The sequence below is a fragment of the Bolinopsis microptera genome, chromosome 13, assembly GCF_026151205.1.
Source record: "Bolinopsis microptera isolate Bmic1 chromosome 13, MBARI_Bmic_1.0, whole genome shotgun sequence".
NCBI lineage: Eukaryota > Metazoa > Ctenophora > Tentaculata > Lobata > Bolinopsidae > Bolinopsis > Bolinopsis microptera.
Window position 1 is genome coordinate 7950632 of NC_087084.1, and position 17014 is coordinate 7967645.

General features: G+C 36.7%; 2 protein-coding genes across 7 annotated transcripts in view; both read left to right on the forward strand.

Moving 5' to 3' along the window:
- Positions 1 to 17014, forward strand: part of LOC134824961 (ATP-dependent RNA helicase DDX3X-like) — a 70105-nt gene that overhangs the window by 32772 nt on the left and 20319 nt on the right. The window lies entirely within an intron of this gene.
- LOC134825250 (uncharacterized) lies at positions 2811 to 9756 on the forward strand. 5 transcript variants are annotated; one of them, XM_063837402.1, is made up of 7 exons: positions 2811 to 2897; positions 5815 to 5996; positions 6116 to 6215; positions 6524 to 6674; positions 6917 to 7015; positions 7362 to 7534; positions 7758 to 9756. In XM_063837402.1, exons 2-7 carry the CDS (start codon positions 5818 to 5820, stop codon positions 9666 to 9668), a joined length of 2613 nt encoding a protein of 870 aa, XP_063693472.1. In that variant the 5' UTR covers positions 2811 to 2897; positions 5815 to 5817; the 3' UTR covers positions 9669 to 9756. The 5 variants fall into 5 exon arrangements, with proteins under 5 accessions (XP_063693472.1, XP_063693474.1, XP_063693473.1 ...); XM_063837404.1 differs by having other exon boundaries at positions 7380 to 7534; XM_063837403.1 differs by having other exon boundaries at positions 6527 to 6674.

Below are 17014 nucleotides of genomic sequence, written 5' to 3' on the forward strand. Positions count from 1 at the left end.
ATAGTGTGTTAGATATCTAGCTCCTGTAATATAGTGTGTTAGATATCTAGCTCCTGTAATATAGTGTGTTAGAAATCTAGCTCCTGTAATATAGTGTGTTAGATATCTAGCTCCTGTAATATAGTGTGTTAGATATCTAGCTCCTGTAATATAGTGTGTTAGATATCTAGCTCCTGTAATATAGTGTGTTAGATATCTAGCTCCTGTAATATAGTGTGTTAGATATCTAGCTCCTGTAATATAGTGTGTTAGATATCTAGCTCCTGTAATATAGTGTGTTAGATATCTAGCTCCTGTAATATAGTGTGTTAGATATCTAGCTCCTGTAATATAGTGTGTTAGATATCTAGCTCCTGTAATATAGTGTGTTAGATATCTAGCTCCTGTAATATAGTGTGTTAGATATCTAGCTCCTGTAATATAGTGTGTTAGATATCTAGCTCCTGTAATATAGTGTGTTAGATATTTAGCTCCCGTAATATAGTGTGTTAGATATCTAGCTCCTGTAATATAGTGTGTTAGAAATCTAGCTCCCGTAATATAGTGTGTTAGATATCTAGCTCCTGTAATATAGTGTGTTAGATATCTAGCTCCTGTAATATAGTGTGTTAGATATCTAGCTCCCGTAATATAGTGTGTTAGATATTTAGCTCCCGTAATATAGTGTGTTAGATATCTAGCTCCCGTAATATAGTGTGTTAGATATCTAGCTCCTGTAATATAGTGTGTTAGATATCTAGCTCCCGTAATATGGTGTGTTAGATATCTAGCTCCTGTAATATAGTGTGTTAGATATCTAGCTCCTGTAATATAGTGTGTTAGAAATCTAGCTCCTGTAATATAGTGTGTTAGATATCTAGCTCCTGTAATATAGTTTGTTAGAAATCTAGCTCCTGTAATATAGTGTGTTAGATATCTAGCTCCTGTAATATAGTGTGTTAGATATCTAGCTCCTGTAATATAGTGTGTTAGATATCTAGCTCCTGTAATATAGTGTGTTAGATATCTAGCTCCCGTAATATGGTGTGTTAGAAATCTAGCTCCTGTAATATAGTGTGTTAGATATCTAGCTCCCGTAATATAGTGTGTTAGATATCTAGTTCCCGTAATATAGTGTGTTAGATATCTAGCTCCTGTAATATGGTGTGTTAGATATCTAGCTCCTGTAATATGGTGTGTTAGAAATCTAGCTCCTGTAATATAGTGTGTTAGAAATCTAGCTCCTGTAATATGGTGTGTTAGATATCTAGCTCCTGTAATATAGTGTGTTAGATATCTAGCTCCTGTAATATGGTGTGTTAGAAATCTAGCTCCTGTAATATAGTGTGTTAGATATCTAGCTCCCGTAATATAGTGTGTTAGATATCTAGTTCCCGTAATATAGTGTGTTAGATATCTAGCTCCTGTAATATGGTGTGTTAGATAACAGTCTTAACGCACATTCATGTGTACAATGACTACTGACTAGTGATATAATGCTTCACAAATGAACATTTGCTACTCGGTTACCTGTCTGCAATCTGTATTATACTATTATACGCCTGTATTCCGTAAGTGCTGCTTTGTTATTTAGGGTGTGATGAAGGTGAGGCCCTTGTAGCTGATCTCTCTCTTTCGTACATCTGCAGTTATTACTTTTTTTATACCTTATCGGACTTTATTTGAGCGGACATTAATTGAACGCTGGAGGCCCTAACGTTCATTTTAATGTCCGTTCAAATAAAGTCCAACAAGGTAGTTAAATTAAATGCATAAAATGAATGCCTTCGAGCATTGTAGATCGTGGAAATTGGAATTTTTCCATTAATATCGATTATTTTATGTAACACGAGTCTACTGACTACTGTTATAATCATGAGGTTATTAAAGGCTTTAATCTTTTCTTTGTTGAACAGAGGAGAAAATTAAAAATGTAAAATAGGTGTTGTTGCGAGACAAATAATAGACAATCTTCAGCTTTAACACAAGCTAATTCATATGGATAAGGGATCTATAAATATATCAATTAGTTAACATCATAATGACATAATAATATTATAACAATAGGCATTGACACTATTAGTCACTTATAGTCCACTAGTTTGTGTCGAACGTGAATGGAACTGGTCCATTACAAAGCAAAAAACTGAGTAATTTACTCCATCACATGACCCATTACACCTGTATAAATATTGTTTTGTCATAAATTTTACACTTTACAGACAAAGTTTTCAGGAAATTTAACTTAAGTTCAATAATTTTTCTTTGTGCCTTACCTGACAAACATACTAGTAGGATTTAACTAGTACAACAAACTATTTGGATGTACGATTGTGCGGCCTCAATCATGATAGTCTCCAGAACACAACACATGTCTTTTCTACCCAATACCACCGTCTCTTTACTAAAGCTCGATTATTAATACTTAATGTCTACCAAACTTTTGGTCCCACCCTTAATGAACCGGAGGTTCTAATATGCATCCTTGTGCGTCAATCCTCAACACGATTGCATTACACCTCTTCACCTCTTGACATGACATCACTAGGACGCATGATGACGTCACTATGACATCACTATGACGTCACTATGACGCATGATGACAACAAAATGAAAAGCTTCTTCCTCCGATTTACGCTCAAAGTTTGTTGCTACAATACACACAGTTACTTAAATGTGCATGTCATCTCGGCAGGATTCCAGTTACCGAGAATTAAAACTTGATATTTTTTCTCTCTCGCTATCTCTTTCATCGGATTGCAACTTGCTTGCTTGTTGTTGCGCTATCACAATGCACGTCAGCGGCAGGGACAAGCAATGCTGACTTTTCCAATGCTGACTTCTCCAGTTTTACTTTGTAATTTGACTGTTTGAAATTTGAACGAAAGGTCGTGTGTTGCAATCATTATTAACTTACGGTAAGTTATTGATTAATGTTAAGTATTTAGGGTATTAAGAACCTGTAATGTGTGATGTACCCTGAAGGAACTTATTGATGTGAATAAGTTAATTATGTTGGCTTATTGGCTAATTGCTTAATGAGGTGTTTAACTTTTCCAACTTTCCGTGGGTCTGTCCTTCCACGGTCCTCATTAATCTAAAAATAACAATATCATAAATTACGTTCAGTGTTTTGATTGAACATCCACCTTTTACTAAAAGTAAAAAGAGCAGGTTTTTAGTTTTATGCTCGATTACCAGAAATTTTGACGACTAAAATACGATTAACATACGATTAATATACAGTATATATTATATATAATGTTCCTATCCGGATATTACAATATCATCTAGTTAGTTGTCAGCTGATATTAATGCACTTTAGATGACTGGATATGATTCATCAATAATTCGTCATTCTTTACAAAGTTCCTCTGCCCTGTAGCAAAACTTTAGTAGCACTAATTAAAATTTATCAGCGTAACTACGTAACTACGTAATCACGTAACTACGTAACTACGTAACTACGTAACTACGTAACTACGTAACGGGAGGTTAAATGCTGGAATGTTAACATTAAAAAACCAGTACAACACTATAAATTGTCCACCGTGCAGATCAGATCATATTCCTCGCTCCTGAGCTCAAATTACCCACAGTAACAAGCCTGAGGATTAAATTTCCGTGCTGAATGTTATGGAATATGAATTATCACTCGTAACCAGGGGGCATTCTTACAGTTACACCACATGGAACGCACAGCTATACTCTTATTTTCTCTAATTAGTTCTCTTGCTAGTTTATTAACTCTTAATTTTACTTAGCTTATACACTCTTAGTTTTACACTCTTAGTTTTACAATTTACACTCTTAGTTCTACACTTTTACTATTTACTCTTAGTTTCTTCTAGTTTCCCTTAGTTCCGCCCTTCTTTAATTTCGTATGTAATATTTCGTTTGTACATGTGTTATTAAATAAGTATGTGTTGAAAGAGCGATTTGTCATATCCAACTAGTTGTGTGAATGTGAAATTTATGAAATTTGTTCGTACTACATTCGGACCTTAACCGATAGTTGAAATTCGACATCTAGTGTATTATAGCGTCATCTAGCTCTTTTAATGCTACTAACGTTAAAGCACCGTCGCCAGGGAGACTTTTAATAAATCACAGATAAAATCTTTGAACTTTAAATTTCTCTTCAACTTTAAATCTTGCTGCATTGCTAGACCTAATTCCTTAAGGCATATTCCTCAAACGCCATTTCTTAACCCTCTCTGTTTACACAGTCTACTGAAATTTTCATATCTCTTATTGCTAGGTTTTATTTTTGATGGGTGATGGCTCTTGTTTCATTCATTAGAGCACAGGACCCATCTTTTGCCTTATCATTGCCAATTCTATTTTTCGAAGAATTCCGGGAGCCTAAATTCCTTGGGTTAAAGTGAGAAATTCTGGTACAATTTTCATTCCTGAAAAAGCATCTCCCAAAATCCTTTCCCTACACCCTTTTCTGGCATCCATACATCTTATTGCTATTGTTACATATCATCATTGCTAGATTTTATCTCTGATTAATTTTATAAAAAGATGTACTTGGGCTTCCGCTCCCTTTCGCCGTAATATCTGCTTCACAACTTGCTACAAGTAAGAAAGTCATTCTAATTGATGTAGCAACTTTTCTTAAGGCCACATTTTTCAACAAACCCATTTTAGCGCAACACTTGATTGCTCGTTCGAACACTCCTGGCTTCATCCTCTGTTTGTGGTCTAATGTGCTGGAAGAAGGAAATTAATATTGCCCAATTATCCTAAAATATAATGTACTTTTAGTAGCTACGTTATTAGCAGTTACGCACTATTACTTGTATCTACGTTGTCGTTACCTGTAGTCACGTTAATAGAAGAGCCCACGTACGTCTTTCTATTGTCCGCCAGTAGCTGCAGTATATAAATTGGGTATCGGCTGGAGAATGGGTCATTGACAAAATGACAGAGCTATGGATGCAGGTAAAGATAAATAATCAATACACCCTTGTACTCTTTTAATTTCACTATTGCATCGTCTATTGTCTGCAAGATGTATCGTAATTGTATTTGTTGTGGTTGCTCCTTGTACACAAGCCTGCAGAAGGCTCCCTGGACTATTATTGTGCTGGAATTGACCTCATTTTAACCTCATTTTAACCTCACTTTGACCTCATGATGAGGTCCTCGAGTCCCTCTGATGAACCTGGTGGTGTGCCGAATATGGTCTCCTGGATATCCCTTACATTATCACACTTGATCACTCGAATCTCAGCTTTACTTAGAGTAATGAATTCAAGTTTAATCAATATCTTAAATGTTAAAAATTTCTGTCTGAAATATTGCTAACAATTGTCCTGTCATTTGATAGGGATGTAACTTCGGTTTTACTACATAGACTTTACCACAAAATAAATTACGATAGCAATTAAATAATGCAAATAATAATACAGTAGTAAACTATCTAAAACTGTACAACCTGACACTCCATGTTTATTGTTTAACCGAGCTGAGCCCTATAACCTGAATAAGTAAAACAGTTTCATAAAAACCAGGCATCCGGATAAACTTGGTCCATTTGAAACGTAAGAAAATATTACCAGAATAATAGTACGCAATAACAAACACACACCTGGAGGGGGTAGTCAATAACAAACAGACACCTGGAGGGGTACTCAATAACAAACACACACCTGGAGGGGGTACTCAATAACAAACACACACATGGAGGGGGTACTCAATAACAAACACACACCTGGAGGGGGTTGTTTAAAACATCTGAGTGATACGAAAAGTTTATTAAGCAGGAGCTTTCAAAGTACTTGTGTAAATCGTCTTCAGCAGACCATTCACCTGACTCTATTTCAGAGTATGAGGAGGACCCTGACCACGCTATCAAGTGGAGTGGGGTCCCTCACAACGTCAGTGGGTTCTGTGGTACAAGGAGTAGGGACCCTCTCTGCTGCTGTATCTACAACCATGTTAAACCTGGCAACTGAGGATCATGACTTGGCGGAGTTCGAGGAACCTGACTTCGCTTCTGATCTCAAGTGAGTGGTTTAGTACGGTATCTGATTAGTTTAGGTGCCACATTTTACATTTTGTCTTTCTCATATCCATTTTATCTTAAATCAGCGTAGAACAAATGTTTTTATCGGTATTTTAACAGAGGAAGATTAGACAAAGAGTTGTCGTCGAATAAACGAGCAAAAAGGAAGCACAGGGACAAGGAAGTTAGTGTGGACAGTGGGGTAGCAACAGATCCGCTGGTAAGTACTTTCACTTTCACTTTTACTTTCACTTTCACTTTCACTTTCGCTGCTAAGTGGGGTAGCAACAGATCAAATGGTAAGTACTTTCACTTTCATTGCTAAGTGGTGTAACAGTTCCGTGGGTCTGTAACCGCTGTTTTGAAACTATAATTTAATGGATTGCCTCCCTCATTCCAACGAAACAATTTGTCCCTGACTGGATAAAAATTGTAAAGGCTTCAGTCAGGTTGACTTTAATTATGGACATTTGTTGAATTATCGACAGATCCTGCAATGAATCTAACCACGATCCTTACTTCTTCCAGCAGGATGGACAAGTTGGTTCAGACCAGGACGACTCCAACAGATCTAATCTCCGTAAAGGAGTGTCTAGCAACTCAAGCTCTCTCTCCTTAAGCAGTGTGGAGGAGGAGTTCATGCAGGGACTCAACTTTACAAATCATCACGCAGAACTAGGTTAATTTCACTTTCACTTTCACTTTACAAATCATCACACAGAACAAGGTTACTTTCATGAATTTCACCGAAGCTTTATAATTGTAAACACCGAGGCTTTAAATTTAGCACTTGGATCGTGATCACTGTCATCAATGTTAAACTATTCGAAGCAAGATCATTGTATTCCTGAGATTATTCCTGTTTTAAGCATGACAGTTCCTGCGATTGCAAGAGCCCTTTGTGAAAAGGTAGCATCCCAGGTAGCAGTGATGTAACAGCAGTAGTTGCTCGTGAAGACGAGTTTTTGAATGGACTTAGTTTTCAGGATCTTAATGTCGTGCACGTTGATCTGGATCAAGGTAACAAATTGTTATTCAGGAGCCTCTTTTTGCTATATTACTGTTGGAAAATGAATGATTTTCAGTTCAATGTTAGTCTCTTCTTTTTTTCCAATTCAAGCCATTGTCGCCGTCAAGAGAGAGCAAATATATTGTCTGTCTATTTAACGAATGGTTGATTCTGGTTGAATGACTGCATTGCAAAACATTGCTTGCCCAACATTCATCAAGTTTCGAGAAGCACAGAACACAGAAACGTACCGGCCCTCACTTATTGTTTTGTCGATAAACTTTATGGGTGTGACAACTTGTTCCTTCTTCAGCCATCATTAAAAACGTCCCTGTATAACTAATAATCACTCCTCAGATAGCAACTCCTCAACAGGCGGTAAAGACGAGATAACAGAAATAACGGACAATGAAGACATCCTAACTTCATCTGACCACCAAGTGTCTGATGACGATGACGTCATGATGACATCATCAGATGATGACGATGAGGAATTTTCTTTGGGAACTGTTGATATTACAGCTACTGAGGTTAGGAAAAGAGGGTAGGTCGGTTTTGGTGGCTGGTTCCCTCTTTAATATTCTTTTTTAGCTGTTTTAACCTTTTTTCCGCATTTTTGGTTTGATTTTTTAGTTTGTATCTTATTTTAATCCTGACAACTTTAACTCAATTTTACATAGATTGAAATATTTTTAAACATTCATTGATCTTTTCCTGCATTGACAGAAAACATCTAACTCACCGTCCTACCAGGTATTCCTAGCAAGAAAACGTAACGAGAGTGCTGAATCACGCACCCTAGCTCCATCTCTAAGCAACAGCGGAAACCTCTCCGATCTACGACGGTCCACCAACGACCTATCCCTCACTCCTCGACCCATCTCAAACACACAGCGTTCCAAATCAACCCTGACTCTCAGCCCTCTCAACACATCAGAAGAGTCAACTTACAGAAAACACAGCTCTTTTGACACTGTAAAGTCCAGGAGTGAGGCTGTCCTTAACACGATTTTAGAAAGAGAGGATCAAGGGATGGACCAGAGGAGTATTCGTTATAATAACTTTGTGGAGATGAGCCACCATGACCCCACTACTATTGAATCCTTTGATAGCTCCTCTGGAGAGGATCTAGATGGGTCGGATTATCAAGGGTCTGAGTCAGATTATGATGCAGATGAGGATCTTATTGAGAAAAAGGACCCGTTCAGAGAATCATTTATTGGTGGGTCTATGGGTCTATTTGCTCCCAAACGCGAAGAAAATCAATTCTCTCCGACAAGTTGTGTGAAGAGGAAAACTCTCCAGAATTTTAATGTTGGTCCAGGTCCCAGCACTGACGTAGAAGCTACAGAGAACTCTGTGATAGAAACAATCAGCGAGATCTCGAACAAGTCCCAAAAATCATGTAACATAGCCAGAAAATCTCAAGTTAAGCTGAAACCTCTGCCCATGATCAACGCGCAAATAAAATCAAATAACTGTGCTGCTGTAGACCATCGTTTATCCAAAAATCTTGGGGGTAATCTTTCAAAGTTACCACAGCAAAAGTACACCGACTCACCACCTCACACCTTTGAGTCGCCGCCCAGTGCTAAGCGAAAAAACCACCTCAAGCCGCCCTCACAAACCGGCTCAGTACAAAAAGAAGTTAAATTCAAAGACAGCCCCAGATCTTTAACCCAACGATCCAACAGTTGTACCAACCTGAACAGCAGAACAGAAGAAGTAATGACTCGATCGGGAACCCTAGACGGATTCAATTCATTGGACAAAACAAGAAGTTACGCAGACATAACCTACACCCCGGGAAACTTCACCACAGAGTCCTCGCCCACTGCTGACCTAGCTGAGAAATCAGTCACTGCTCAGAACTCCTCTCTGATGGTGTCTCACGTTGTAGAGACATCCGAGTTCGGTTCGGTGGGATCAGGAGAGGAGAGTTACAGGGGTAGAAGTGGAACTGAGACCTCATCTTCTAGTACTTTCTACTCCTTTTCTACGGAGGAACCAGAACCACCCCAAGTGATCCTCAACGGTAAAACAAGTAAATCCTTCATGACGAGCATGAGAAACAGCTTTAAAAAGTTAGCCTCGTTTCTGTCTCTCTCAAAAAACAAGGAGGCAGTGATAAAGCATCCTGTTCCACCTCCACAACATACCAAACCTGATCAGGGCACTGTTGTCGGTAAATATCGCCAGTGTGTCAAACCTTCTTCTCCTTCTTTAGCAAGAGAGTACAGTTCGAGGTCCAAATCTTACGTGAACCTTCAAAATAATAAATCTGTAAAAACAGATTCGTCTTCCGGAGATAAGTACAAAAAAGCTGACGATGAGATTTTTAACGGGGCCGATGTTGATGAAACACCCAAACCTAAAACATCATATACCAGCGGAACAGCCAACAAAACCCCACCTCCCTCCCTTATGTCGCACATTAACACTCACTACTCTAAACCAAATCCCTCCAGATTCTCATCAGATTTCGGGAATTTGTCCCGGAGCAGAGCCCCCCGACAGTCCACCCCCTCACTTTGTCAATCCTCGCCAGGAACTCTTTTACCATCACCACCCTCTCAGAGGAAACCCATGTGGAGGGAGACAAAGGCTTCCAAGTTAAGATTGAACCGGGTTAAAGTGCCGTCCATGACTTCTTTAAACTTTTAAATGTTTGAGAGTGACCCCAAAATCGTGACATAACGAGTTTAGTGTTTTTTAAACACTTGCTCGATTTCTGCCATCTTTATAAAAGTAATTGATTAGGGCTGAGACAGCTACGGTCGTCAAAGTATACAATAAGTCAGCTTAGTTTTTGATTTCACGTCCTTTTCACAAAAAGGACGCAAAATTTAAATATATCATGGAGTTATGCTTATACTTATAATAAATGACGTAGCGTAAATGTTTATGATAGTAAATAATTAAGGAGCTAAAATACAATTATCATAATTATTCCATCATTAACTAAAAAAATGTTAATTTATTTTGAATTTATGACTCAAAGTTCCGTTTTAACAACAACATGTGATGCTATTACTGAGCCGCGCTCAGCCTGTCATTCCGCCAAATCTTTATTGTTTATGAACATAATAGCCTGGGGTCCCCAGGTAAGTGATGCTAATAAAATATTTTAACACAACATTTTTCCTTCCTCCTAGTTTTTAAAAACTTTTTAGTTTTTACTCATAAATCTGAATTTGTAATGTACAGTTGATTTGAAATGTAAATTGTTTACTATGTACTTATAGTTATGTAGTTGTACTATATACTATACATGATACTACTAACGCGGCTTTAGTATTATCAGACTAACAGTTTGTTTACTTATTGAAACCTTGGGTGTTGGGATTTGTTTCATAGACAGATCGACTATGGACTAAAGTTTATACTACAATCATATTTTAAATAACAAGTATGAAGTATCAGCTGTCAAAAAATAATATTGTTAGTGGCGGGGTGCACGATAAAAATAAAAATAATTATAAATACTTGCTCGGATTTTCAAAATTTGTGCACCATTGTTTTTTATTCTACATTCTAGAGACTGTGAGCATTTTCACAGCACCAAATTCGTTATACCTTTTTTCTTTTAGAATGATCAGTGAGTTTCGCCTGGGTGCCATATTTAAATTTGATTTTGCGCGGCTTTTGAAGCAAAATTAGATGTAAAAGTTGCGTAATTTTGCGTAATTTGACAAAATTCGTTGATTTTTGTCGTATCAATATTATTCTTTCATATCTTCGGTTCCTTGAATGAAATTTGTGAAGACCTTCCATGCAATAGGGCTTTCACAATTGTCCGAAAAATTTGGTGGATATCAGAGTACAGTTGATATAATGATATAATAATGAACAATGAAAATGGGGCAAAATGCACTGTTTTTATGTTTTAGCTGTAAAATAATGTAAATTGTAGCTGATGGTTGGATATGCTTCAAATTTTTTGGACAGTTTCTTTGTAAGTTTATGAGTAAGCTTACCAATAGGTAGTGCGCCATCGACAGTGAGCCGCGCGTGCCGACTGTAGGATGGTTTTCAGCGCTAATTTCGGCCAGCACAAAATTCTTGAAACAAATGCGTATTGAGTAACCTTCATTTGATTCAATTTTAACAAAAATTGGTTAGCTTACTCATAAACTAACAAAGAAAGTGTCTAAAGAGTTTAAAGCATGTCCAACCATGCAAACATTATGTTACAGCTAAAATCAGCGTATTTTGCCCCGTTTTCATCACTATATCAACTTTGATATCCACCAAATTGTGAAACGACTGTGCATGGGGGTCATGACGTGATACAAGTTTGCTCAATACGCATTTGATTCAAGAATTTTGTGCTGGCCGCGAAATTAGCGCTAAAAAACTATCGTACAGTCGGCACGCGCGGCTCACTCATCCATGTTGATTCACGATGTCAATCCTCCGCATCTCGCCGATCTGCATACGTTGCGAGAAGCATTATTGGATGCGCGCGCGCGACCCAGTAGTGCATCGCGCTACAATCATCCATGGTGCACTACCTAATATTATTTTGTATCACGATGCTTGTTACCTGGGGACCTCAGGCTATCATGTTCATAAACATAGCCTGACGAATTTGAACCCTCTTAAACGCGCAAATAAGCGCGTTTATGCAATTTTACAGTCAAATAATCAGATTTTACAATCTAACTCAGTGCGCGGCTCTTGTAGCGTATACGTCACTTCTTTCCAATTGGTAGTTGGAGTGCACGTGATTTCGTGCACGGCTGTGACTGGTTCTAAACGATCTCGTGAATGCTGGTCACATGCGCTTTAGCATCCAATGAGCATCCGCACCTTTTTTAGGGCGATGGTAACCTGGGGACCTCAGGCTATCATGTTCATAAACATAAATAGAGATTAGGCGGAATGACAGGCTGAGCGCGGCCCAGTAAGGCGATGGAGGTCGTAATTCACGTCACTTAGACCAAATAGAGATTCGGCGGAATGACAGGCTGAGCGCGGCCTAGTAAGTTGCTTGTGACCACCATTACGCTAGGGACCCCAGATACACATTCCTAGACGTATTTTTGACCGTAGAATCGATTAAAAGTGGTTTCAAGATGATTGGACTGAGTTAGCGCGGTTAAAATTGCAAAAAACCGATTTTGGGGCCAAAAATAGGCCAAAAAACCATGTTTTATGATAATTTGGGCAAATTAATTTTGTTGGCATGTCGGCAAAACTTGCATGAAGATAGCTAAAAGACAGCCGCACAAGATAGTATAAAAATAAAACAAATCCCTCTATTTTAGCGCAGGTAAAAATCCAAAAAAGTGGTAAACATTTTGACTTTTTTGCTTGAAGTTTGAATAAGTTTTTGCAGTTGTATTAAATCAACCCAAAAATAGTCACATCGTGTTTGTCTAAATTTTTCCTTTCCGAAAAGTACCCACTTCATATACTTTATCGAAGTTTGAATATTGTCACTCCGCAAGCGTTTTTGCCAAATTTTCGACGCGCACTACGCGCAAAAGCATTTAGTTGTTATCAATTGGCACCCGCGCGTTCATCATAAATTTCAAACAGCTATAACTCAGCGAGATTATGTCCGTTCTAGCTCATATTTTCACACCAAATAGAAAATAATATGATCTTATTTGTTATTGCTGACAAAATATGAATATGATTACTTTATTTGCCTTAGAGTAATAGACTGTCAAAGTTTAAAACGCGCATTGGTATAGCACTTATAAGGCCAAATTTATACTTCTTAACATATTATCGATCCTTAGACATTATACTATTGTGCTTAATTAGCGGTTAGGTCTCTAAACTCGTAGCAGAAAACACGTCTTTTTGCCCGTAAGAGCTTCTACTACATTGTCGTTTTACTATATAACTTATTAAGCGTTTCTACGATCTACAGGGCCGGGGGTCGCGCACTCGTGCGGCGGGTCATACAACGTATGACAAATATTGTCTACTCATGTCAAATATGCAATGTACTTTGCTTCGGTAATATTTTGAACATTGAGAAGAAAGCGGCGCGCGCTATATACTTTATTTAAAACGAGTATCATCCATCAAAAGCGATTTACACGGGTCCGTATTGCCTGATTTAAGTTACAGAAAAGCCAGCGGATGGCTAGCGGGCGCCTAACGGAGATGCAATAAAATGCAGCATTCATACCTAGCGGATGGCTAGCGGAGTATAGCGGACGCCGCGCGCAAACTAGCGGAGAATAGTACTAGCTTCATTAACACTTCCGCTAGCTATCCGATATTGCCGCTAGGTCCGCTAGCTTTTCTGTAACTTTGAACTTAAATCTGCAAAATCGGCTATATACGGACCCGTGTTTAATAACATTGAACATCTTTCCCATTTCCATTAGAATTAATTGTTTTGCGGATATGCGAGAAGCTTATTTTCTTTTGTAGGTTTATATTTTATAACTTATACCAAGACGCGCGTCGAGTTGGACTCGTCAAAGGTCTTAATGTTAATATAAATATTTAAAATAAATATTTTATACCATATACGAGTATCACCCGTTAAAACTTTTTCGAATCAGTAGCGCGTGCCACTTTCTTCTTGAAATATTAACCTTAACCCGAGACAAGTACTACTGACTATGAAATAGCACGCCCGGGTTATATTTCATTAACAATGGACAAGGCGTGACGTACGATTCAATATTGTATCTTTTGTTCACTATTATGTGCTAGTTCATAATTTAAGAAGATTAAATTTTTATTAAAATAATTATGATATAAAGGTATAAATTATTATTATTCATTATTACATATTACAAATTTAGATAAGCTATCGTAGATGACACACTCAATATATTTGAATTGGTCGTCCCTTGTAGGTTTATAACCTACCAAGACGCGCGCCGAGTTGGACTCGTCAACGGTCCTGATATAATAATATAATCAGATATTTGAAGCAAATATCCCAAATTTAATTTTTTAAATATAGTAGTGTTAGTCGAAATTTATAAACTCTTTGTTGAAAATTGTTGAAATAAAACATATTTTCTTTTTTAAAACAATATATATACATTCAATTAAATCGAGTGATGCAATTGGCAGAGCACAATATAAATACATTTGATTTAACCGAATGTATATATTTTTTGAAAATCTTTAGTAAGTAAGTAGAGAATTAGAGAACTGAGGACTTGTGATTCTCACTAGCAGCTCCTTTGGTTTCACCACTGTAACTCGAAATTTGTTGGAACCTCGCTCTGGATAGCACAGTTTAGCAAAGTTTTAATGCGGCTTAATAACTTAAAGTGAAACAAATTTTAAATTTTATCCTTTATCATACAATCATAATATATAAATGGTTGCACATTCCCTTAATAGTGATTGACTTAGTATCTAGGTCAAAGTAAACGTTTAGACATTGTTGTAAGCTGCACTATCTACCAGTGCATTTATTGTATTCAACGCCTGGATATCTGTGCATTTGTTTTGACCCACTCTACTCTTTCCTGAAAAGTAACCTTTTAATTCATTTTATATTCATTTATCAGTATTTATTCAGTATTTATTATTTGTAGACCAAAGTGACTCTTGTTTGACAGGTATAAAAATGAGGCAGGGCCCTGCCAAAAGAACAAGAATCTTCTTAGGAAACTCCTTCAGTGCATCTACATTGTGTGTCCGGTGATAATTTCGTCCGTAAAATTAGATGGTAATTAATACATTACATTAGGTTTAGAAATTTATTCTCTGGTTAACAGATTTCAAATGTTTAATTAATTTGTAGTATGACAGTAAGGTATATAAGAAGTTATTTAATTTTGCTTGGGCTATTATATTGACTATTGAGGTTTAATGATGATATGGAATTTGAATTCTATATAAATTTACACTATGTGGTTGGGGCATTTTGCATAGTAAATATGGTTACTACTCCTATATATCATATTATTTGATTGGTATTCGATTTCTGATTATTTCTCTAGGAATATGATTATTATATCTCAATTTGGCTTTAGGTAGGGTGCCCCGCTAAAAGAACTGGATTCTTCCAGGAAGCATCCCGTGCACAGACCTGATTGAAATAAATTTTCGTGCACATACAGAATGAATGGTTAATAATTTAATATATATGTAGACCAAGCTCTGTGCACGGGATGCTTCCTGGAAGAATCCAGTTCTTTTAGCGGGGCACCCTACCTAAAGCCAAATTGAGATATAATAATCATATTCCTAGAGAAATAATCAGAAATCGAATACCAATCAAATAATATGATATATATGAGTAGTAACCATATTTACTATGCAAAATGCCCCAACCACATAGTGTAAATTTATATAGAATTCAAATTCCATATCATCATTAAACCTCAAGTCCTCAATACCTAGTCAATATAATAGCCCAAGCAAAATTAAATAACTTCTTATATACCTTACTGTCATACTACAAATTAATTAAACATTTGAAATCTGTTGACCAGAGAATAAATTTCTAAGCCTAATGCAAGTGAAATAATTTAGATGCAATAATGAATGCCTAATGTGAGTATCATTTGTCAATGTCCTTGTAAAAAAGTCTGTACAAGAGATATGAGTAACTAATATAGAAGAAAAAACAGGAAGTTGTCGTCTGTTGTAAAATAAATAAAATATCTAGAATATAAATTAGAATATAAAATAACATTCAGTCAATGTGTCGTCAATAAACTGTACAATTATCAAATGTTAAAACTGGGTGATACAGTCACCAAAAAAAATACTAAGTATGATAAGTTAATAAATTAAATGTGGTCTATAAAACTACCACTAAGTATAATAGGTCAATAAATTAAAAGTGGTTTATAAAACTACCACTGTGGGAACCCCTTCTCCAGTTAAAACATGTCAGTCATGTGCAAAATCAATCAGAATGGTAAGGTGGTAAAAAAGGGAATATCTTTTCGATACATCAATTATATATGCCTCAGATTTAAAAGAATTAGAAGTTACTTAGTTATCGGCGACTATGATTGCAGTGTAAAATTTGTCATATGAATTGTCGACGGTATAATTAGGGTCTGTTGTTATAGATGATAGTAGCTGTTTCTTATACGAATCACTAAAGCTTTTAACATCGGGCAGATTTCGTAGATCTGTTGGAACATTATTCCAACATTTTGCCCCCAAGTATTGAAAGTTTTTATGTGATGTTGATCTATTGACATAAAGGTTGCAGCTTTCGCCGCTCCTACTACCTCCTGATATGTAACTAAATTTGTTCATAAAGTTTGTAGGACAATTGTCATGGATGATTCTAAACATATAATTTGACAGATGGAGTTGTCGTCTAAGATGGAGTGGTAACCATTTCATGTCTCTATAAACATTAAGGCTGCTCTCTGTTTTTGGAACGTTGAGAGCTATTTTGGCTACCTTTTTGTACAGAGTGTCAAGTTCAGCAAGTTTTGTCTTGCCAGCTCTACAATAGATCGTGTCTAAATAATCGAATTGTGGCAACATGAGTGCATTGGCAAACATTTTCCTATATTTAATGGGTAGCAGTGCTTTACTTCTATACATGGCACCAATTCTCTTCATGACCTTCCTAATAATATAATCTACATGGCTTTTGAAGTTTAATTTACTATCTAGAATGAGGCCAAGATATTTTGTCTCTTTGCACTCCTTGGTTGTGAAAGTTACCTCATTACAATCAATGGTTATTTCATCATGTTGGTCAACAGAATCAAACAATAGGAATTCAGTCTTCTTTTCATTGAGTGATAATTTATTAACACTGAGCCATTTAAAGATTGTCATAAGTTCTATTTTCATGTTTATAAATGTGCTTCTGCAGGTTTGATCAAAGAATAGTGCACCATCATCTGCAAATAGAAAGGGCTTAGATAGGTTACAGGCATAAATGATGTCATTTATGAAGATACTAAATAATATAGGCCCAATGATGCTTCCTTGTGGTACACCACTCAGAACTTCTAAAAATGAGCTTAGATTGCCATTGATCCTAGTGCATTGATATCTACAAGATAAGAAGTTCTTAAACCAGGTTAAAGCAATGCCAC